This window comes from Erpetoichthys calabaricus, chromosome 7 (assembly GCF_900747795.2).
Source record: "Erpetoichthys calabaricus chromosome 7, fErpCal1.3, whole genome shotgun sequence".
Lineage (NCBI taxonomy): Eukaryota > Metazoa > Chordata > Cladistia > Polypteriformes > Polypteridae > Erpetoichthys > Erpetoichthys calabaricus.
In genome coordinates, this window is record NC_041400.2 from 142,992,500 (window position 1) to 143,016,584 (window position 24,085).

General features: G+C 37.6%; 1 protein-coding gene across 1 annotated transcript in view; it reads right to left on the reverse strand.

Annotated features, from left to right (window-relative positions):
• Nucleotides 1-1,498: 1,498 nt before the first annotated feature.
• LOC114654737 (interleukin-6 receptor subunit beta) overlaps nt 1,499-24,085 on the reverse strand; it is a 32,947-nt gene continuing 10,360 nt past the window's right edge. Inside the window, exons 6-13 of the mRNA XM_051929477.1 lie at nt 20,901-21,096; nt 19,270-19,431; nt 13,093-13,224; nt 12,847-13,002; nt 11,217-11,360; nt 10,216-10,300; nt 4,583-4,664; nt 1,499-3,457 (exon numbers count right to left, since the gene is read on the reverse strand). Of these exons, the coding sequence (XP_051785437.1) occupies nt 3,056-3,457; nt 4,583-4,664; nt 10,216-10,300; nt 11,217-11,360; nt 12,847-13,002; nt 13,093-13,224; nt 19,270-19,431; nt 20,901-21,096 (1,359 nt within the window). The 3' untranslated portion in view covers nt 1,499-3,055. The remainder of the gene's footprint in view (nt 3,458-4,582; nt 4,665-10,215; nt 10,301-11,216; nt 11,361-12,846; nt 13,003-13,092; nt 13,225-19,269; nt 19,432-20,900; nt 21,097-24,085) is intronic.

The following is a 24,085-nucleotide window of genomic DNA, read 5'->3' on the forward strand; positions in this document are numbered from 1 at the left end:
TCCCAAAGCAATCGCAGTCTCCCAGCGCAGTAGCAGTTTGCCGTAAAAGCGAATCCGAAAAGATCGCGGACATGCTATAAATAAGCGCCTGCCGTCGATGGGTGATACAAGGAACAAGGAACATTATAAATGTGCAGGGCCCTGCCTGACTGCTGTGTCTGTGTATAGGAGAGCGGCAGATCCCGCTACAATAAGTAACCGCGCTGTTGCTGTTTCAAGCTGAATAAAGCTGGTGTCGCTAAAGTACTGAGACTCAGCTTCGTGTTTTAGGGTGCAAGACAGAGACTCGCACGTCACAGCACACACACATGCGCACGCGCGCATGCACACACACAAGCACGCACACACACAGTCACAATGCTAATGCTGTAGTAAACAGTATTCGCTCGTACGGATGTTGACTATATGAGTGAGGCACGCCGACTCAGACGGAGAATAGGAGACGATTGCCCACAATCCCGCAGCGAGAGAGAGAAGAACCATCAGCTCAGTTGTGATCACATGACACTCAGCAGACAAACTACTCGTACTGCAAGACCTCACTCGTTTATCAAGTCAAAATTTATTAAAAATTTTTGCTCGTCTTGCAAAACACTCGTAAACCAAGTTACTCACAAACCGAGGTTCCACTGTATTGTCTTCAACAGTAACATCAAGTAAAATGAGAGTATTTAAAATGTGAACAAGTTGGTGAAAATGTGCAAATCTTTGAAATAAAAAACTGTTGTAATTTCAGAAAAAAACGGCAAAAACAAATAACAAAAAACTTTTGAGCTTTGCCATTTAGTTTTCTCTCTTATGTCATTTTATCTGAGCCAGATGCTTGGCATCTTTTCTTGGCTAAAAGTTTATTCATTTTTGGGGTTAGGCTCTGAACTGTGGAAAGGTGTTCATCAGTGAGATGACTTCTTTGTGTGTTTTTGTTCATCTTCATCACTGAGAAAAGCTGCTCACACAAGTATGTACTGCCAAACATGGAGAGCACTCGAGCAGCATCTAGGTGGAGTTGTGGCATCGTGTCAGGGATGCAGCTGGGGGACTTGTGCGGCCCCACAAAGTCATACTCTGCCTTCAGTGTCCCGTTACACTGGAGTTCTATCAGCTCCATCTGGATGTTTACAGGTGCTTTCTCCATGTCAACTGCAAATGGATTTCTGCGCAGTTCAAAATTATATTTCTGTGCTTTAAAATCAGCAAAGCGCCGTGTGAACTCCATGCAAAGTGTGCTTAGTTTATCAGCAAAACGCGCAATTAGAAACACAGCAGTGAAGACCTGGTTTGTGATTTTTTTGACAACATGGAAAGTGACTTAAGTTCCCGCTCTGCATTGGTGTCTCTCACAGTTGGAGGTTGACCTGGAAAGCTTTCACTGCATCATATGTGTCCATAATCACACAGTCCCATCCCTGAAGCCGGAGGTTTATTGCTTTCAGATGCTTTGTTATCTCGCACAGAAAGGCCAGCTCACACAGCCACTTTTCATCCTGGAGCCCTATGGAGTCTTTTCCTTTACTTTGCTTGAACTGATAGATTTCCTCATGCAGCTCGAAAATCTGTTAAGCACTTTTACTCGACTCAGCCAGCGCACCTCTGAGTAATAAGGCATGTCACAAAATTCAGAATGTATTTCCTCCAGAACAGCCTGAAACTGGCGGTGATTTAAGCCTTTGGCTCTTATAAAGTTAACTGCCTGTGTTACAGTGCTCATGACGTGTTCCATCTTCAGGATTTTTCAGTATAGTGTCTCCTGGTGTATGATGCAGTGATATCTTGTGAGCTCAGCTGTGCCATTCTCCCTCTGCATCTTCTCTCGCATCCTTCGCACCTATCCACTCTTTTCCCCACACATTGCAGGTGCTCCATCCATCATCAGTGCCATAAGTTTGTTCCAGGACAGTTTCATGTCATTTACACATTTAGATACTTCTTCAAACATGTCTTATCCTGTGGTTGTGCCATGAATTGGTTTAATACTCTGTAATGCATGAACTGGAATCTACTCCATGAATGAAAATTGCCAGCTGTGCAGTGTCAGTCTTATCGGAGTTCTCATCCACAGCAAGGGAATATGCAATAAAGTCTTTTCCCTGTTCCATAAACTGTGTTTGTAAATCAGTGGCACGCTCACATATCCGATCAGCAGCAGTATTTCTGCTAAGGCTTACATTTGAAAATACCTGCATTTTGTCTGGACACAAAGACCGCACACTTTAATCATACAGTGCTTCAAAAACTCTCCCCCATAAAGGGCCGATTTGGCTCTCTTTTGCCACTATAAAACTAGCTTTCACGTCCGCTTCACTTGGTAATGTTTGCTTTTGTGAACATAGCCTGTTGCGACAACAGACTCTTTTTAAACTCTTCTGCCTTCTGTAGCTTCTGCTGTGTGTCCAGGTTTTTGTACTTGTCCTGATGTTTTGTCTCAAAGTGCCATCTTATGTTATATTCCTTAATTACAGCCACATTAGCTCCATAAACGAGGCATACAGGTTTACCTCCGATGTCTAAAAACTGGTACTCTGCCTCCCAGCTGCTTTGAAAATCCCTGTTTTCCATGTCCACTTTTCATTTGGGTGCTAGTTTAAATGTGATTGTAAAAGTGTTAATCGATGCATTCACCCGCTGACCACTGATCACTGTTTCATTAGAGCAGCTTGGGGGTTGCAGTGCATTGTGGGATTTGTAGTATGAGTAGTGGGAGTGTAGTATGAGCAGTGGGAGTTCCATTTACTGACGGGCCATTAATAAAGACATATACAACTATCTTGTGGGTGGTATATAATTACATCGTGGTCTGGATGTGGCCTGCAGGCCTTGACTTTGACTTGTCTGGTTTATGTCAAATATCACATCAGCTTATTAACATTCCAGCTGAACAAATCACAGCTTGTATCTCAGCGGACTCCATTCATTTCTGTTTCCTGGTGTGTAGAAGATGCCCCAAATGGTTTCCGACTCTTAATAACTTCAGATAGTTTGCTTGAGGCCATTGAGTGACGGTCCTTTCTACCATCAAGAGGATCGTTAGACTGGCGCCGCATGTCCATAATAGGGTTCATGAGTCAGCATGATTCATGTAGCAGTGCTTTTGCTTCACGTAGTCTTGCCTCATATCACAAGCTGTGTGCTCTTCTTTGTCTTGTGTCTCCTGATCGACTTTAGAAAAATGAGGCATTGCTTGGCGAAATAATTCCATTGTGGTGTAATCACTTGCAGTTTTGAATGAAGGGCCTGCCATTTTGGAAAATGCATTCATGTGGTCTGGCTCTACCTGATCAGTAACAATTAGAGCTTCAGCATCTTGGACCAGAACTTCCTGATCAACTGATTGATTATTCTTTGCAGCCTCATATATTCGGGTAATTTCAGATGTTTCTTCAATGATATGGATGCTCCCAGAATCAGAGGTGTCCAACTCCAATTCAGTCACTGGCAAAAGGCTACTTTCCACCAACCTCTGTTCATGCAGAAAAGCAAACACAAATATTACTTATTACCTGCTGTGTTCTAGGTTTATAATAACACAATTTTGTTTCCAAAAAGGTTTTGCAATTATTTAGAAAACATGACATCCAAGTTTTGCTCTTACAAAACAAGTTATGTTACAAGATTGGACAGTGCACCGATAACCTCCAGTTAATAAAGGAATTGAGCACAAAAATGGTGTGCCAGCTGTGTCTAGTCTACAGTATCTGTGCAGATCCTTTACACTTTTTTCTTTCATCATAAAGACAGAAACACCTTGCAAATAGTAACAAGTCTTTCATTATTTTTATTATTTCACAGGATCTTGTGTGTTGGGCGTCTAAGGTTTGTTTTGACATGGCGCTGTGCAGCATGGCCAATTATGCTTGCATTTGTTCTACTAACCGGGTCTTGAAGATTGGCTTGCGCTCCCTGTTTGAGATTCAGTGTATTGGCAGATAATATATGGGTACTCATGTGTACCTTAACACCAAGAGAACCTGTGATGCAAGGAATCAGTGTTACATATTTGGGGGGCTGTGCCTGATCTGTGCAACACAGAGAGGAGCTTAACATACTTAGCTCAGCAGTGAAGATACAACATATAATGAATCAATGCACAACAATGAAGTATTTTCATAACATTTTCATTATGGTCAGCTAATGTAGATCTCAAATGAAAAAAACTTTTTTGTTGGTTTTGTTTTTTTTGGATACATGCAGGGTGCAAATCCAACTGGAGTAGAGACGTCATGCAAGTATGAAACCGGGTTGGGCAACAATATAAAATATGAGGTGCAGTACATTTACAGTATACAGGAATGAATGTTCTGTGCATGGCTGCTAGAGCTGTGTGATGTCACGCTGGCCCTGCAAAGCATCTTGGGGTGCTGGGAAATAATTGTTCATCTAAACTGGCTGTGTGGCAAAATTCCAGGAAAATATTTGGTTAACAAGGTCACAAGTGGCAACATTGCTTACGTAAATTCAACAGTATTTTCTTTGAAATTTATATTTATTTAAACAATAATGCCTATACAATAAATTGTTTTACTGCAGATTATTATAATTTGTGATTGTATTTTAAAAAGGCATTCTTTTGTTGACTGTTACTTACGGCAGGATTGGTCTTATCAATTTCTTGGATAGCGCTGCTGTTCTCTGGAGAGGGGATTTGTGGCCAAAAGGCTTTTTTCACTCTTAAATATTAAAGAACAGAACTGTCATTATCCTTTTAAATATATTTTTCATTATATAGCTTATATATTTGCATATTGCAGGTGTTACATTAAATTATGACTATAAAACACACATGCAAAAGTACAGCATAAAAATGTAAAATTATTATTTTATAAATCAGAAATGTACTACTAAACTATTTTGCAAGTATCCAGACTGCTTGTATTACAGTAAACAGATGCAAAGGGTAAAAAAACAAAACAAAACATTGAAATCAAATTGTCACCACTTTTGAGTTTTAAAATATATCCTTTAGCTTTCTAAATAAAAAAACAACATAATTTGTTAACTGGCTATCTATATATATAAAATCCCTTTGTGCGTCCAGGTGTCCGTGTGTGGGTGTCTTCTGATGAAGTGCGCATGCGCGGGGCACGGTGCGACGCGCGATATTACTGTCAGATAAAGTTAGAGGCGTTTTACGGAAATACAAACCAGTATTACTGCAAGAGGAAACGAAAGGTACACAATACAGTGACGCATATTACAGCCACATACGAGTCAGTATTACTGTCAAGAGGAGATTAAAGGCATATTACCGACGCGCACGCCTGTATTACCGCCAGAGAAAATTAAAGGTATATTACGGACGTACAAGATGGCATCCTTCAATAAGGGCGCGCACAAAAAGGCGAGCCTCAAAAGGGCGACCTCAATTGGCCGCAGCGAATAAAGGCGTGCGTAAATAAAGATCTGCACCTTTGTTGCTCTTCACATATTCCAGAGCCATTTGAACTAAATTATCTACGAACGCCTTTATTCACCGCGTTCAATTGAGGTCGCCCTTTTGAAGCTCGCCTTTTTGTGCGCGCCCTTATTGAACAGAGCCGTACAAGACAGTATTACTGTCATAGAAAATTAAAGACACACAATACACGGCGGCAGCCCATGAAGAACGGTCAGCTCAGCAAGTAAACATCAACAAAAGAAAGGCTAAAAGAAAGAAAAATACGACCAACAAAAAGAATGAGGTCAAAGTCCCTTGCCATTTAATATAGACTGTTCCTACTAATGTTTATGCACTACTGTTCTAGCGCCCATTATTGTAACGGGCTAAATGACTAGTATATTTCATATTTTATTTCCAATCAAAGTGTACAATATTTATTATCTGAGGTTTCGTTTTTTTTTACCACTTTTTAAGCACTCCAGACAATTGGAACTTCTAAGCTACAGTATATACGGCACACGTAATCACTGCAAGGACTAATTCCTGCTTTTCAATGTCTTTCTTTGACATCACCTTGTTTTCAGGTTTCTTCATGGGAGTGAATAAATTTTCCTGATTATACTTTTAATTCTGATCATGTTTTTAAATTGCTTTGATTATTTAAAACCTGGTTTAGTAGTGGGTACATGGGACACCAAATCTGTTGCTACTCTTTACCATTAATTACCAACTGTACCCATATCTGTTCTGCTCTTCTCTTTGAGTATTTTCAACATTTGGTGGAAACACCATGGCAAAACATGAATTATGAAGAATGAAATAACTGTTCTTTTTTCGTATTTTATGCTGTGACGGAACAAATTTCCATCAAACTAAACCACACTTGGCCATTTCTTTTTGAATACAAAATGAATATAAGAATATATAAATGAAAATATAATCTATACTAATAAAAGGCAAAGCCCTCACTGACTCACTCACTCACTCACTCACTGACTGACTGACTCACTCATCACTAATTCTCCAACTTCCTGTGTAGGTGGAAGGCTGAAATTTGGCAGGCTCATTCCTTACAGCTTACTTACAAAAGTTAGGCAGGTTTCATTTCGAAATTCAAAGCGTAATGGTCATAACTGGAACATATTTTTTGTCCATACACTGTAATGGAGGAGGCGGAGTCACGTATCGCGTCATCACGCCTCCTACGTAATCACGTGAACTAAAAACAAGGAAGACATTTACAGCACGAGTCACACGCGGGAACGAAGGTAAATGACGTTAATTTTTGACTGTCTTTTAATACTGTGTAAGCATACATATTAACACATGTGCAATTAAACGTGTGCATTTACGGGTTGATTTCTCAGGCTTAAAAGCTCGCCTTTTACTAAAAAGGTAAATACAAAACTATTTTCAATCAGTTTATTGAAACGCTCCCGTTAAGGATTGCAATAACATATTCGCGAGATAAAAGAACGAAGTGGGGGGAAATGGAGGAACAGCCGCAAACAGCGAAGAGCAAAAAATTAATTAAACAATTGAGAACGGAGCGAGTTAAGCATACAAGCATGTTCATAAGGGAAACAAAGCACGGTGTAAAACGTAAGTTTAAATTAAGTTTATAGAAACGCTCCCGCTGCGGATTGCAATAACATATTCGCGAGATAAAAGTTTAATGAGAAGACACAAGGTATAAACGAACCACATGCCGTGGCGCAACGTTAGGGGCAACAGTTTCAACCATTCTATGATCTGCTTCTCGCAACTGAAAGACGGCACATGGCGGATGTTAGCCGACTTGCTGACCGCAACGTTAGGGGCTTCAACTATGGCGCTGACGCCACATCTCAGTGCCAACACTTTGCAGACTGTACTTAAAAGACACGCCCTCCTCACTGGACAGTTAAAAAGACCAATCAAACTAACGATGACATCAAGTATTACCCAATCAAAAGTAGGAAAGGAGGCATCTTCATAAAATGCGTGTGGGATGATTTGCATGACACGCTGCTTTAAAAAAAAAATGATAAAAAAAATACGGGATAAATCCCGTCCAGTATTGATTCAAAACGGGACGCGCAATTTAATTCTCAAACGCGGCACGATTCCGTATTTTAAAGGACGGGTGGCAACCCTACAGTGCCAGGTAACCACCCATACAATCAGATTGTGATTCAGACTAGGAATGCAATGAATGTAATTACCCCGATCTACATACAAGGCGAAAGTCTTGCAACATTCAAAGATGATGGTTTGGGATAATTAGTACTTATTAAGTACACCATGGAACATAAAAGAGCTTATGAAGCCTTGAACCGAAAAAAGCAAGATCTCAGAGATCGTAAAAAAAAAAAGGAGGTAATGTCGTTTTACTCGCTGTAGATTTTAGTCAAACATTACCAGTTATTCCACGAGGGAGACCAGCAGATGAACTCAACGCATGTTTAAAATCCATGCTTCTCCCACGCTCGGTCATATGTCGCGTGTTCTCGGGTAGGTACACCAAAAAATGTATACATTTAAGCATGTAATGGGCAAACAAAAAATGAGGTATACCCGAAGGCACTGCAGTAGTACTTAATGTTACTTTACTTCTTAAATGTTAATGTTTTACTGTTTAATAATTTATACGCTTCTTATATATTGTTCAAATTCTTTTATCAAAATACCAGTGACAGCGCAATGCACGATAACATGGAGTGAATACACCATACGCATCTGCCCACGGCCGCCCTGGTGTGCGCAGATAGGAGTTGATTCTAAAATAAAATAAACATAAAAAGAGTAATACAATCATCACCCATAAAGCGGATAGCAGACGTGACGTATTATATGTGTACCAGATTTCAAGTCAATACGTGAAACGGTTTGCAAGCTACAGGTGATTTCAAATCCTGGACAGACCAACGAAAAGCCACGGTAGCAAATTATAGAAGAAGATTTTACTGTTTAATAGTTTATATTTATATGAAATGTGCTTCTTATATATTACTTCATATTCTCATATGATAATGATGTTAATGTTGTTTATATTGATTTCTATGTTATTGTAAGTGCATCTATGTGTGTATATGTATGTATGTATGTATGTATGTGTGTGTATATATATATATATATATATATATATAAAAAATATATATATAAAAAATATATGTGTATATGTATATATAATATATCTGTATATGTGTGTATATGTGTGTGTATATGTGTATATGTATATATATATGACAGCAACACTCATAACAATGACAACACAATTACATTGACAATCATGTTACGTTATTTTTAAAATGTTTCCTTTACTTTTTCATAACCTCTTTAACACACTACTTCTCCGCTGCGAAGCGCGGGTATTTTGCTATATATAATATATCTGTATATGTGTGTATATGTGTGTGTATATGTGTATATGTATATATATATGACAGCAACACTCATAACAATGACAACACAATTACATTGACAATCATGTTACGTTATTTTTAAAATGTTTCCTTTACTTTTTCATAACCTCTTTAACACACTACTTCTCCGCTGCGAAGCGCGGGTATTTTGCTAGTATAATATATAAATGAATATAAGTCCATGACTTAATGTTTCAAGTCCTTGTGCTTCTGGGGGATCAACCTTCTATTTATTTATTTACAGAGCTTCTGTAAAAAGACAAATAGAGTTCATTCAAACATCTATCTATCTATCTATCTATCTATCTATCTATCTATCTATCTATCTATCTATCTATCTATCTATCTATCTATCTATCTATCTATCTATCTATCTCTGTCTCTCTCTCTCTCTCTCTCTCTCTCTCTTTCTATCCAAGTGTCAGGTTTCTTGCAGATTACAGCAGGTTTCCCTCTTAAAATTCACTGTACTTCACTGTCTTCACAAGTTTTCCATGGTGTGTAATGCACACAGTTACCTTTATACAGCAGAATGATTGTGTCACGACCATGCATTATGGAAAGGACGGTGGTCCCAGGATGATGCACAGTGCTATTCTTATGATAAACACTGGGCTTAGAGTTGAGAACAAAAACATCAACTGTTATCTCATCAGCTCACAGTCATCTCCTTAGCTAGGACCCAGAGTCTTCAATGTGTCTTCTGGGAAAAAGAGTTGCCAAAACAACTCTTTCATAAAGCACAAGATTAGCTCTTCACCTGTGTAGTTCTTACAGTAGCCATCAGTCAGAAGCTGTGCTACCCATGTAACTTCTCAGAGACCGCTCGAGTTAATTCAAAATTGTTTCAAACAATACGCAGATGGCTGACTTCTGAACATAACAGACTGCACCATAGTGTGTATGTATGTGTGTATATATGAAAAGTGGAATTTAGTGTGGGGCTGCCTCAGCGTGCATCTGCAAAGGCAAAAAAAGTTATAGGTTTACTTCCATGCTGAAATGGAAAGAAAGTTAAAGATGCAACATTTAAGTTGTTCAGCCTTCATCAGGTATGCAGCCACTGTGTGTAATACAGTAAATACTAAGGTCTCATTTCAAAGAGGATGGGTATTTTGGAAATGATTCATTTTTGAATTAAATTAAAAATATTGTGTATAATTTGCATTGTTTGAAAGCAGTGAATACCTTTAATAGCTGCCTGAATGTTTACAGGCCACATAATGGACTTCAGTTTATTGCCTTGTGTGACAGTACGGTGCTCCCCGTGTTTTGTTTCTTTTTTAATGACAGAATCTGCAGCGTTCATTTAGTCTTTTCTCCAGCAAAGCCTAATAATGGCTGTCTAACGTGAAAATCATGACAAGCGTACTTTAAATGTGAATTTAACAATATAAAAAATTGTGCATTTAAAATGTTTTTACTAATACTACTTACTTTTCAAAACCTTGACAATATATTACAATAAATGTAATCAGAAGAACAGGTATTCCACTCATTGTAAAATAGATCCTTGCAGAGACTACAAACACAAGCAGGAAGAAAGGCAGAATTTAATATTTCATTTAATTAAATATGCTACGTGCAGAATATTTTCACTTAATATACTAAGGCAGAGGAGCACAATTAATAACTCCATAAGAAAATACAGGTATTTGTATTTGCATAATTTTATTTCATTAAGACCATCAAGATTTAAGCAAAACCATTCAGCATACAAAATATTAGTACTCTTAAATCCTGACAGCCCATTACATATACAGAACATTGAATTACATGGGAGCTCATTCGTATTTATCAACTGCAGAGAGCTTTACGGAAAAGACAATTTTTCCTCCTAGCTAGTTTGAACTAAACGTTTGCCAGCATGATAGATATAATTTGTCATGTATAATGTTATATTTAATAATTTTATGCAGCTCATGTTAAGACTCACTTCTATTTGCTCATTTCTCTTTGTGGAAGGATAATTCAACATTTATCATGCATATAGTCCTGTTTTGGTGCACGGACATTACTAACAAAGGCACATGGTTTTAAAAGTCACTACTACATATTTAGTAAGGTAAACATTACATAACTATCGATTTATCAGCACATTTCATTTAAAATGTTAACCCCCTGTTCCCAACAGTTGCACAGTACATCTTAAAATGGTGTATACAAAAATTCATCCTGTGGAAATTATTTCTTATTTATCTTTCTTTTAATCATTCTTGACGTTGCTCATTAAACAATCTGAACTTTTTTAATTTATATTTGATCTGTCATAAAGGTATTAAAATGAATTAGTGTCTAGATTTTTACTTTCAGCAGGTTTGCGAACCACTCCAACAATGTTCATAAAAATGGAAATACAATTTTTGTTGCATTATACTAACAGATTGTTTTCGATCTTTCAAAAATAACAGTTGTATTACAAATAAGATGTACATTACCTTCTTTCAGAGTTACAAACACATAGTCTTCACTTTGTTTTCCTTCTCCAGCACTTGTGAAGGCAGAAATTTGCACTGTGTAAAGCGTGTTGCTTCTGAGATCAGTTAAAGTCCAGCTCAATGTAGATGAATTCACATAAACAGCTGAGAAAAGAAGACGATTAACATAAAAATAAAACTGGAATTTAATACAATCAAGTAGTATTTCAAATATTTTGTAAAGTAACTGGATTTTTATCATCCTGCAATTGATTCAACTGGCTCAGAAAATGGATTTCTAGCACAGGGGTACTCAACTCTGGTTCTGGAGGTCCGCGGGGGGGTGCAGGTTTTCATTCTAACCAGTTTCTTACTTAGTACTCGGGCCTAGCAGATAATGAAACTTGGTATTTAATTATATGGGCTGTTACTGTTTTTATTTTTCTAAGACAAACCTTTATTTTGTAGACTTTACATTTTCTGAGCACAATATCCATATGTTTTCTGGTTCAGAAAAGATTTACACCTCTTGGTCCTTCCTTACTCTCTCATTTATTTAAAAACACTTTATTAACACAGATACTTCATCATTCATGTATACAGGCTTAGCGTTAGCTGGTCGTTCCTTTGTCATTTCCACCTCACTATTAACTGATGGCTGATTGATGCAGCTGTTTAAAACTACAAAAGGCAATTAATGGTTCTGAATCATAACAAACGAGTTAACTAAAACTAAGCTCATAAAATCATAGTGCTTTAGTCGTAAATAAATGGGTTCTAATTAAAAATCTGGTTAAAGCAAAAACTTGCAGCCACTGCGGACATCCAGGACCCCTGATCTAGCATATTGTCAGGATATAGAATACTGTGTACCGTTTCCCAAAATGACACTACTCTATTACTGTAATAAATTAAGTAATATTGTAAACTCTGTCCTGGAGAAAATAGATAAATGAGAATGTTATCATAGTTGTTATTGCACAAGAGGATACTCATTCTTCACTATATTTCTTTTCTCAACTCATCATGAGAGGCAGGTTCATTACAGAATTTATTCCTCTTTTATTGAGATGAATATTAGTTATTTATAAATTATTCAATAATAGTGATGAGGAAATAACAAACAAGATGCTATCTAGTTAAATTGATGCCTAAAATATTTATAAAAACAAAAAAAAATATTGAAGGTAAATTGAAAATAATCCTACTGCATGCACAAAACATTACTTGTTTGGTGTCACCTATATTAATGCTGATGTTCCTGAATGGACACTCGTATAGCACACATCATCTAATGAAACAAGAATTTCTAATAAGACAAGAGCTTATATGCAGAAGACATTATATGCACAGTACAGAAAAAAGTGTCTTTGGTACTGATAAAAGAAGTAGAATAGCTGAAGAAGTTTCAACCCATTGGTTTTGTACTTTTTGATCAAAGTTCAATAGAATTTAGTGTGTCGTTACAGTATAACAAATCACTGCTAATGGGAACTCACAAGTGTGTCTGTCTTCTTAATACAAACAACACTTTGCTTTTAACTGAAGGGACCTACCGGTACTCAGAAATGAACTTACTGGCTGTATCATCTTATGTTTAGCATTACATTGCATTGTTGAAATTCCTTTACAGAAAACAGCTTAAATTCACCTTGGGACGAGTCCATAGTACTATTGCTAGAGTAATGGATGGCATAACCCTGGAGAAACCCTTGCAAACTCTCCTCTGGAATTTCTGACCAGGTAAGCAATGCTGATGTGCTTTTAATGTCACTGGCAGAAATGTTGGACGGGCCATATAGAGGTGCTGCAATATAAAAACAATTATAAGCAACTGCAGTATTTTTGATATTTGAAACAAAAAATAAACTATATATGCACCCAATATATAACTTACTTCCTTCGGTGATATAAGCATCCTTAACAGCAAATGTTCTTTCAGTGCCATTGAAGTCTTTCAGGTTGCAAGGTGGATTTTTATATCTTAAATACATTATGATACGATATCTTTTATAGGCTTCAAATTCACCTACATCACAAAGAACACAATTTCATTTTTGCAGCATTTTTTTCCAAAGTGGAAAGAGTTCAAAATTCTGCACACTTTCAATATTAATGAATATATACTTTTAGAGAACAGTAAGATGAAGGGACCTACTCAGAAATGAATTTACTGATCTTATGCTTAGCATTGCAGAGTCTTACATAAATTACTAAAACTTGCTGTATATAAAAAGTTTAACACAAAGAACTTCACAACAAAGCAGCCTTCCTAGAAATGACTCAGAAAAGCCTTCAATTAGTAAGACATTATCAAAGTAATAAGGTGTAGACAATTTATAACACTACAATCTCTGAAATTATACTTTAAATCAACAGAGTTCACTTTAAATCAATCTAAAGTTAAAGAAATTTGGATGTGAGCATCAGTAGGCTTTGCGCCCTTGGAACCACATTACCCAAACTATTCGATAACATTTCAGTAATTATTTACCGCTCTGATGCTGATCTTTCTGATCATAAAATATGTACTGTAATTACAACAGCAATTGATGAGAAGAATTCATAATGCAGTACTTGAGGGTTCCTCTAGAGTGCCTCTGTCTCTTGCGCAGTTTGGCTCAGAAACTAATCATCTCGTCGTCATCATCTCATAACAGGCTTAGCTCTACACCTTCCTCAAGAAACTGTGACACACAGACACACACAGACAGATACACACCTATCATCGGGATATCAATATTTTCTGTATTGGGGCATCCTAAAATGTCAAGATCTATCAAAAACTGGAGAGCAAAATTTTTGATGAACCTAAAGCTTTTGCTCCTCGCCCATAGATGATAGGCTATGGTGGAGGAGGGCGCAAAGCAATATAAAACAAAAAAGTGAAAATCAAGTTTAGAAACGTTTAACTGTTACAAAATTAAACAAATGCACAAAAGGCAAGTTTAAAAAAAAAAAAGTACTGACTGAAAGCACCAAAACAACATATGGCATAAAAACAAACTAAATATGGATACTTGTTTTAAAATTGTATAATTGTACTTGTTTTATTAATTTTGTTTTCTAAAGTGCAGTTATTTTCACTTTATGTACATAATCATTATTTTTACATATGCTCAAATTGAGTGAAAACATATATTAGTGGTTTTTAAATATTTTTTTTTTCAGTGTTAAATTAAAATGTAAGTTTAAGCTGGGGTCACACTACATGACTTTTCCAATGATTTTCAGTTAGAACTTTGGTTTTTAGTATAATCTTATGCCAGGCTCATGCCACACGATTTTAGCCTCAATCTTCCAGTCATAGAAACTTTTTTTCTTTTTCAAATTTATCATCACAAGACCTTGTAGTGTAAGCAGACCGGTGATAAGCAGGTGAAAACAGCGATGATCACTGGTCAAAAGGAGTACAGGAGGAAACTAGAAACAACTTCAAAGTGACGTTGAGGAATGCCTCTCTCCAGCGACCTAAGAAATGCAGAAGTTGGCAGAACGTCTTTCTAAAGTAATGACTTCAAGCTGCTTTGATGGCTCCATCATAGAGAAATCAACTGTGTGTGTTTTGGTGAGACAACAGATCTTTGGAATCAGATAATCTTTGCTGGAGCATACACCATTACGATGACAAAGCAGCTGAACCTAAGAAAGAATGTTTTGTAATGTGAGCAGCTTACTGATTTTGGAATTTAAAAGTTATGTGTTGTGAGCCTGGCTTTAAAAAGTCATGGACAGTCGTGAGCAGTTGCAGCTTGCACCTGTGACATCAGCAGGGTAGTGTGACTGCCAATGCAACACAGTCATAGCCATTTGAAACTCGCTGCAAAAAATCTTGTGTGACAGTTTTCAGCCAATGAGCACACACTGGAAGTGTACAGAATATAATGTCTACAACTGCTGGAGGACAAAACCAGCTTACAAGAAAAGAAGTGTTATTAGATTAGATAAGATAAATGTTATTAACCCCAAGGAGAAATTCACATGCATACAGCAACAGAAACATAAAAACAAGGATACAGACTCACAGGAGAAATAATACAGCCAATCAATCAATGATATGTAAAAATAAATAGATAAATAAGTAAGTAAATAAATAAAAGCATATTGTTCATATATTTCAAAATGGTATTTCAATATAAACGTAACAAGTGCCCTGGGAGGAAGCATTTAAATGCCAGGTAGAAGTGGACAGAAAAGCCCCCCAGATGTGCTTCTTCACACACTGTGGTGGAATGAGCCTACGGCTAAAAGTGCTCCAAGAGAGCCCCTCCTGGGGGGGATGGAGGGGATTTTTCATAATGGTGAACGATTTTGCCATCTTCCTCTTTTCCACAACATCTTCTGGTGTGTCCAGGGTTCATCCTGTGATGGTGCAGGTTTTCCTGATAAGTTTATTCACACATTGTGCTTCTTTTGAGCTCAAGTTGTTTCCCCTGGAGACCACAGCCTAGACCACCACAATGGCCACTATGGACTGGTATAACATTTCCAGTAGCTTGCTGCACACATCAAAAGAACTGAGTCTCCTTAGCAAGTGCAATCTGCTCTGGGCCTTCTTATACAGCGCCATTGTGTTGTCAGACCAGTGCAGTTTGTTGTTTATATGGACCCCTAGGTACTAGTAGATCTGCACCACTTCCATGTCCTCCCCCTGAAAGGTGACTGGTCTCAGGAGCTCCTTCTCCACCAGTTCTTTAGACTTGTTGATGTTGAGTTTCAAGTTGTTGTCCCTACACTATAAGACAAAGTCCTCTAAAACCGTCCAGCACTCTTACTCGTTTCCATTATTAATGCAGCCTATGATGGACAAGTCATCTGGTATTATGCTGATAATCTGTTGTTCAGAGGGGGAACAGGAAGGGAGGCAGGACAGTTGTCTGAGGTGCTCATTGGACTGTGCAAATGCAGGATTGAGGCTGGAACAAATGTCTGTTTATTTTTTTAAAGGCAGAAAACAGGTGGACCAAATCTGAGGCTGAACTCCTGGTAAGCACTTGTTCAGTTACAAGGCTAACCATGACAGTTCACGTTGACTGGCGGCTAAAATAAGGTGATCTTGTGGTGCTTTTAGGGTGCAATAGGAGACTTTCAATCATGAAGAGAATTGTGTAAACCAGGGGTGCTCATGTTGGGTCCTGGGGGCTGTAGTGGCGTACACGATTTTCTTTCAACCCAATTTCTCCAAAATAGAAGCTAATCTTTTCCAATGACAGACATTTAATGACTGATTATTGCTTTCATTCTGCCATGTCAGGTTATTATTTTATTGTACTCTCTTTCTTTTTGGGGATATTATCTAAATTATTTGTGGTGCAAAGCAGATTTATAATTCTCACGTTTTCACATTTTTGTTTCCATTTCTTTCCAAACTTTTGCTAAAGCAGATCCTTCATGATGAACACACAGGTGTAAATGAAGCCAGGTTAGATAGTGAACCCTGTGTCATGTGCATCCCGTTGTTAATTGGCAGCTGGTTAATGGGGTAGAAAATGTAAAAGTTTGCATACTTTAGGCAGGTTGTCTGCACAGTGTAAATCCTTATGAAGCGAGATTGGTTTCTTTATCTTTTTAAACTTACCTTAGCAAGCCTTAATGTTTTTAGCTTTTATTGATCAACTTAATTACTGTCCTCAAGACACACTCAGTAGGCTTGTAAACAAACACTTCTTCTTCTTCTTTCGGCTGCTCCCGTTAGGGGTTGCCACAGAGGATCATCTTCTTCCATATCTTTCTGACCCCTGCATCTTGTTCTGTCACACCATCACTGTAATCTTAGCATCTTTAACTCTGATACCTCCAGCTCTGTCTCCTGCTTTCTTGTCAGTGCCACCGTCTCTAACCCATATAACATAGCTGGTCTCACTACCGTCCTGTAGACCTACCCTTTCACTCTTGATGATATCCGTCTGTCACAAATCACTCCTGACACTCTTCTCCACCCATTCCACCCTGCCTGCACTCTCTTTTTCACCGTTCTTCTACAATCCTCATTACTCCGTACTGTTGATCCCAAGTATTTAAACTCATCCACCTTCCGAACTCTATTCCCTGCATCTTCACTATTCCACTGACCTCCTTCTCATTTACAAACATGTATTCTGTCTTGTTCCTACCGACCTTCATTCCTCTCCTCTCCACAGTATATCTCTACCTCTCCAGGGTCTCCTCAACCTGCTCCCTACTATTGTTACAGATCACAATGTCATCAGCAAACATCATAGTTCACGAGGACTCCTGTCTAATCTCGCTTGTCAACCTGTCCATCACCATTGCAAATGAGAAAGGCTCAGAGCCGATCCCTGATGTAATCCCACCTCCACCTTGAAAGCCTCCGTCACTCCTACTGCAGACCTCACCACTGTCACACTTCCCTCATACATATCCTGTACAACTCTTTTATAAATTGCAGGACGTGTTTACTAATTAAAGACATTAAAGTGTAATACTACCGTTTCACATGAGAGGTAAATATGCTTGCATGGACTTGTGTGGGTTGAACTGTAAGAATGACCTGAGACATTTTCAAAATCAGACTGCGCCTGTGCCAGGTGGTGGAACTACACACAGGTTTTTAAGCTGTTTAAGAGCAAAAGAAGCAGATGAAAGTCAGGAATTCAGAAGCATAAAAACACTTATTTGCTTCAGCAGCAATAATTGGCCTCTAATTAAACAACTGAGTTGAAACAAAAACCTGCACCCACTGTGGCTCCCCAGGATTGAACCTAAGCCCCCTTTATAAAGTCACTCATTTCTTTTGACTCCCAGTTAGTATAATTCAACACCTTCAGGGGCAATGGCGTTCAGCAACTGTAGTCATTACATTTGACAAGCTGTATGAGTGAAACTCATGTCAAGTCCAATAGTGTGATGCTGGCATTATTTGAAAATTTAAAATTATAATATAAACAAGGGGAGAAAATGTAAAAAACCATCTTCAAATCTTGATTTCAAAATACAGTAATCCCTCGCTACTTCGCGGTTCACTTTTCGCGGATTCACGACTTCGCGGATTTTATATGTAAGCATCTCTAAATACATAACGCGGATTTTTCGCTGCTTCGCGGGTTTCTGCGGACAATGGGTCTGTTTACTTGCTTCCTCACTTGGTTTGCCCAGTTGATTTCATACAAGAGATGCTATTGGCGGATTGCTGAGAAGCTACCCAATCAAAGCACGCAGTTAAGTTCCTGTGTGCTGCTGATTGGCTCAGCGACGAGTGTTGCATTAACCAGGAAGTCTCATCTCACTCATTCATCATTAACGTGCTAATGCTTCAGGAGCCGTGTCCAAGCACCAACAGAAGATGCAAATGATTGCAGAAAAGGTAAACGTTTTGGATATGTTGAAGGAAGGGAGCAGCTACACCGCTGCAGGACATCGATTCTCTTTATTTAAAAAGGAGGAAAAGCATATAAGATCTACAGCCGCAGTGTCCTTTAACCAGGGTGCAAAATGAGTTGCAAGTGGACGTGATAAGGCAGTAGTCTGGATGGAATCTGCTTTAGGAATCTTTGCAACAAGGTCGACGACGTCATGACCGCCTAAAAGCTGCTACGTGTACTTCGCTATACAGTAAGTGTAAACTTATCTACCGATTTCATATTGCTTAGCAGTTGTTCCTGTTTTTAATAGAGTAAATGGTGGGTTGTAAACAATACAGGGAGGGTTTAAAAACGTCCAAATACACGTTAAATAATTAAATAAATATAGTGTCCCTACTTCGCGGAAATTCAGTTATCGCGGTCGGCCTTGGAACCTATCTCCCGCGATAAGTGAGGGATTACTGTATTCACTTTTTAACTTTCCTAAAAAAAAATAGATGTGCCACAACAATTCTGTCCTGTGTACTTTAAAGGCCTGTTTCATGTTATGCTTCCTGGATATGTTCTTATTTAAGTATTTTGAATCGGACATGCTATGGCTTATAAATGTGTGAAGTTTTTACAAGAAAGAATATCTTACTAGATAGAGTTACTGCCTTTTCAGCTGTCTTGTGTTACATCTTATAAAGCAGAATAACTTTATCAATAACAAAGATATAAAATAAAATCAGAAATAACGTATAAAAACTTACCATTTAACTGTAATGAAGGTGTGTTAGTGAACCAGGAATTTGATGTTCTATCTCCTTTAACTGGTCCCCAGTCAAAAGCGTAACATTTCGTCTCACTTGAATTCCAAGAAATCTGAAACTGGCTTGGGTCCTTGGCTGTTATATTCATCTCACCAGAATAAACTGCAAGTTATATTTGGTATTTGTTAAGATATAAAGTTCTCTTTTACAAAATAACATAAAAACTGACAAGATGGCAGAAATATGAAATGATATATTCCAGAATATAAAAATTCTTTTTGAAAGAACTATTGCAAAAGGTGCTCTATTATCTGTGCTTTGCCTACATCAGCATACAGCATAAAAGCAGTACCTAAAAACCAATGTAAAAGCACATACTGTAGCTGTGCAGGCATCTTAGGAAATATACAGTCCACAGTTTAAAAATATTGACATTCTTCACCCTCTAGCAGCCATAATGCTTCTCTAAAATTCAAGCCCAAATAGAAGGTATGCATATAAAATGGTTTATTTATTTATTTCCGAAAGGCAGGCAATGTGTCACTCACTTCACATATTGTAATTAAAAGCAAGAGATCATTAAGGGAATAAACAATGAAAATTAGAATATCTGCCATTCAGTATGAATGCTTGTGTAGAATGAGTATTATCTGTTCTTATCAGTCCAAACACAAGTATAGACAGCAATTGAGCAATTTTTCATTCCTCTTAAATATTTACTATTTAATATTTGCTATTGAAAGTGAAACACTGATTTTGTCATTTTCAACAGGCCATTTATTGATTATCTGAGTATTTAAATGTAGCTCTTCAGCATGTGAATACCAGGGCAATCAAAGTTATGGAAACTAACCTTTGCGGCACATTAGTCATTGGCCATTTGTGTACAACGGGAATTCAACTGAGTGATAAACAGTCTGACTGGAGTACTACTGTATATTCAGGCCTTTCTTTGGATAAAATAAAAAAATTTGCTTATTTCACCTAAATGTAACGGGACCCATTTAGGCATCTTTGACATTTGTGGTTCACATAGGATTGTCACATCAGATATCTTTCTGTATATTAAGTTCAATCTGTAAAACAAATGGTGACAACCGCATAATAGCCACACTTTTGTTAATTCAATTTTTAAAAAGTTTTAGCATTTTTAATAGTTGTACCTACTATTTCTGTATAATGGATAAACATAATGCACAAAAAGTGAATTGTTAGTTGACTTTTACTGTTAAAATGATTTTAACCATCTGATTATATAATGATTATTATATCCTTTTTACTGTTAGCTTCTGCCCTTGTTTTAATTAAAGCCTTTTGATTGATGACCCAGTCCTGCTGTGCTGGCACTGCTGTTCCATGTATAAGATAAGAGATAAGACACCAGTGTAAGCCACAGTAGAAGACACTCTGACTCCAGGGGTCCATTTATCAATAACTTGCAAGGACATGAGAAATGCCCACTAATCACATACTCCTGTCTTTTAACTGTGTTGAAGAAGTGTAATCAACAACTGAAACTCAGTCATTGCCTTCATGGTACCGCAGAGACTTGACACATGTGTTAATAAAGGTATTCTTCCCATTCAGAATAGGCTTCATTAATTTGTCTTTGACAGAATCAAAACAGTTACCTATATTTTCAAGCTCTTGAACAATCACAGTAGTTGCTGGTGATCTTCCTTTATTATTAAAAGCTGTAATGCTAATGGTGTAAGCGGATCCAGAAATAATCAGGAAGAATTCTCTGTGCCGAGTACTGTAGTTAGCATGTTCAGTGCCTCTTGTTATACTGATATTGTAGCCATTAATATGTTGATCATGGGCCATCTGAAATATACAAGAACTGGGTAACAGAAACAACATTGTTGAATACATAAACATACAGTATATACATGCTATATTGTGATAGAAATACACCATATGAAGATTATTATAAAAAATGTACAAACTTATAATAATGAATTACAAATCAGTCAACATATAAAATTGTAGCTCTTGTAATGAAAATAACTCACTCAAAACATAACGTTCTGACTTTAGCATGCTGGTGATGGTACAGTGGGCTCTGACTATCTCAGCAGATTTTGGCTGCAGAAGGTTTAAAAAGTGAGACAGTGGTGTAGTGGTTAAAGCTTTGGACCAAAAAACCCTGAGGTTTTGGGTTTAAATCCCATTACTGCCACTGGGTGACTATGAGCAAATCACTTCACCTGCCTGTGCTCTAATTGGAAAAAACAAAAGAAAACGAAAATGTAACCAAACTCTGTAAGTCATCTTGAATAAAGTTGTTAGCCAAATAATAAGTAACTTAGCTGTGGTACACATCAGGTTTAAGACAGGTTTAAGACAGGTTTAATCAATGTAATCAATGCAGACCTCAATGTTAATTTTTGCAGTGCACCATCTCTGTTATATGCCATTTGGTATGAGATTTATCAAAGCAGTGTTAATGTTTGTAATGCACCATCTGTTGAAATGACAGAGACGCATCAACCAGACAGACACTTATGTTTTTATTAAGGTGAATAATAATCTATATATATAAAAATGGAATGGGTGGGTCGTCGGGTGGGCCTTTTTTTCATTCCGTCGTTTTTTCGACGTTTTGAAAATGTAGAATGATTATTTGATTTTTTTGTTTTTATTTGATCGTGTCTATGTAGCCGCCGTCGTAATAAAGTATCGCTAAAATCGTCATTTATCGTAATTTATTTTTGACGTATAACGTCGCCGTCGTCGAGGTCAGTGATACCAGTGCAAAAAATCTGCTTACGGTTGAAAGACACGCCCTACTCACTGGACAGTTAAAAACACCAATCAAACTAACGATGACATCAAGTATTACCCAATCAAAAGTAGGAAAGGAGGCATCTTCATAAAATGCGTGTGGGATGATTTGCATGAGACGCTGCTTTAAAAAAAAAATGATAAAAAAAATACGGGATAAATCCCGTCCAGTATTGATTCAAAACGGGACGCGCAATTTCATTCTCAAACGCGGCACGATTCCGTATTTTAAAGGACGGGTGGCAACCCTACAGTGCCAGGTAACCACCCATACAATCACATTGTGATTCAGACTAGGAATGCAATGAATGTAATTACCCCGATCTACATACAAGGCGAAAGTCTTGCAACATTCAAAGATGATGGTTTGGGATAAGTACACCATACAACATAAAAGAGCTTATGAAGCCTTGAACCGAAAAAAGCAACATCTCAGAGATCGTAAAAAAAAAAATAGGAGCTAATGTCGTTTTACTCGCTGTAGATTTTAGTCAAACATTACCAGTTATTTCACGAGGGAGACCAGCACATCAACTCAACGCGTGTTTAAAATCCATGCTTCTCCCACGCTCGGTTATATGTCGCGTGTTCTCGGGTAGGTGCACCAAAAAATGTATACATTTAAGCATGTAATGGGCAAACAAAAAATGAGGTATACCCGAAGGCACAGCAGTAGTACTTAATGTAACTTTACTTCTTAAATGTTAATGTTTTACTGTTTAATAATTTATACGCTTCTTATATGTTGTTCAAATTCTTTTATCAAAATACCACTGACAGCGCAATGCACGATAACATCGAGTGAATACACCATACGCATCTGCCCACGGCCGTCCTGGTGTGCGCAGATAGGACTTGATTGTACAATAAAATAAAATAAAGATAAAAAGACTAAAACAATCATCACCCATAAAGCGGATAGTAGACGTGACGTACTATATGTGTACCACATTTCAAGTGTATAGGTGCAACGGTTTGCGAGCTACAGGTCATTTAAAATCCTGGACAGACACACAAATTGCCACGGTAGCAAATTACAGAAGAAGATTTTACTGTTTAATAATTTATATTTATATGAAATGTGCTTCTTATATATTACTTCATATTCTCATATGATAATGATGTTAATGTTTATATTGATTTCTGTGTTATTAAAACTGCATGTATGTGTGTATATGTATATATATATATATACAGTGGTGTGAAAAACTATTTGCCCCCTTCCTGATTTCTTATTCTTTTGCATGTTTGTCACACAAAATGTTTCTGATCATCAAACACATTTAACCATTAGTCAAATATAACACAAGTAAACACAAAATGCAGTTTTTAAATGATGGTTTTTATTATTTAGGGAGAAAAAAAATCCAAACCTACATGGCCCTGTGTGAAAAAGTAATTGCCCCCTTGTTAAAAAATAACCTAACTGTGGTGTATCACACCTGAGTTCAATTTCCGTAGCCACCCCCAGGCCTGATTACTGCCACACCTGTTTCAATCAAGAAATCACTTAAATAGGAGCTGCCTGACACAGAGAAGTAGACCAAAAGCATCTCAAAAGCTAGACATCATGCCAATATCCAAAGAAATTCAGGAACAAATGAGAACAGAAGTAATTGAGATCTATCAGTCTGGTAAAGGTTATAAAGCCATTTCTAAAGCTTTGGGACTCCAGTAAACTACAGTGAGAGCCATTATCCACAAATGGCAAAAACATGGAACAGTGGTGAACCTTCCCAGGAGTGGCCGGCCGACCAAAATTACCCCAAGAGCGCAGAGACGATTCATCCGAGAGGTCACAAAAGACCCCAGGACAACGTCTAAAGAACTGCAGGCCTCACTTGCCTCAATTAAGGTCAGTGTTCACGACTCCACCATAAGACAGAGACTGGGCAAAAACGACCTGCATGGCAGATTTCCAAGACGCAAACCACTGTTAAGCAAAAAGAACATTAGGGCTCGTCTCAATTTTGCTAAGAAACATCTCAATGATTGCCAAGACTTTTGGGAAAATACCTTGTGGACTGAT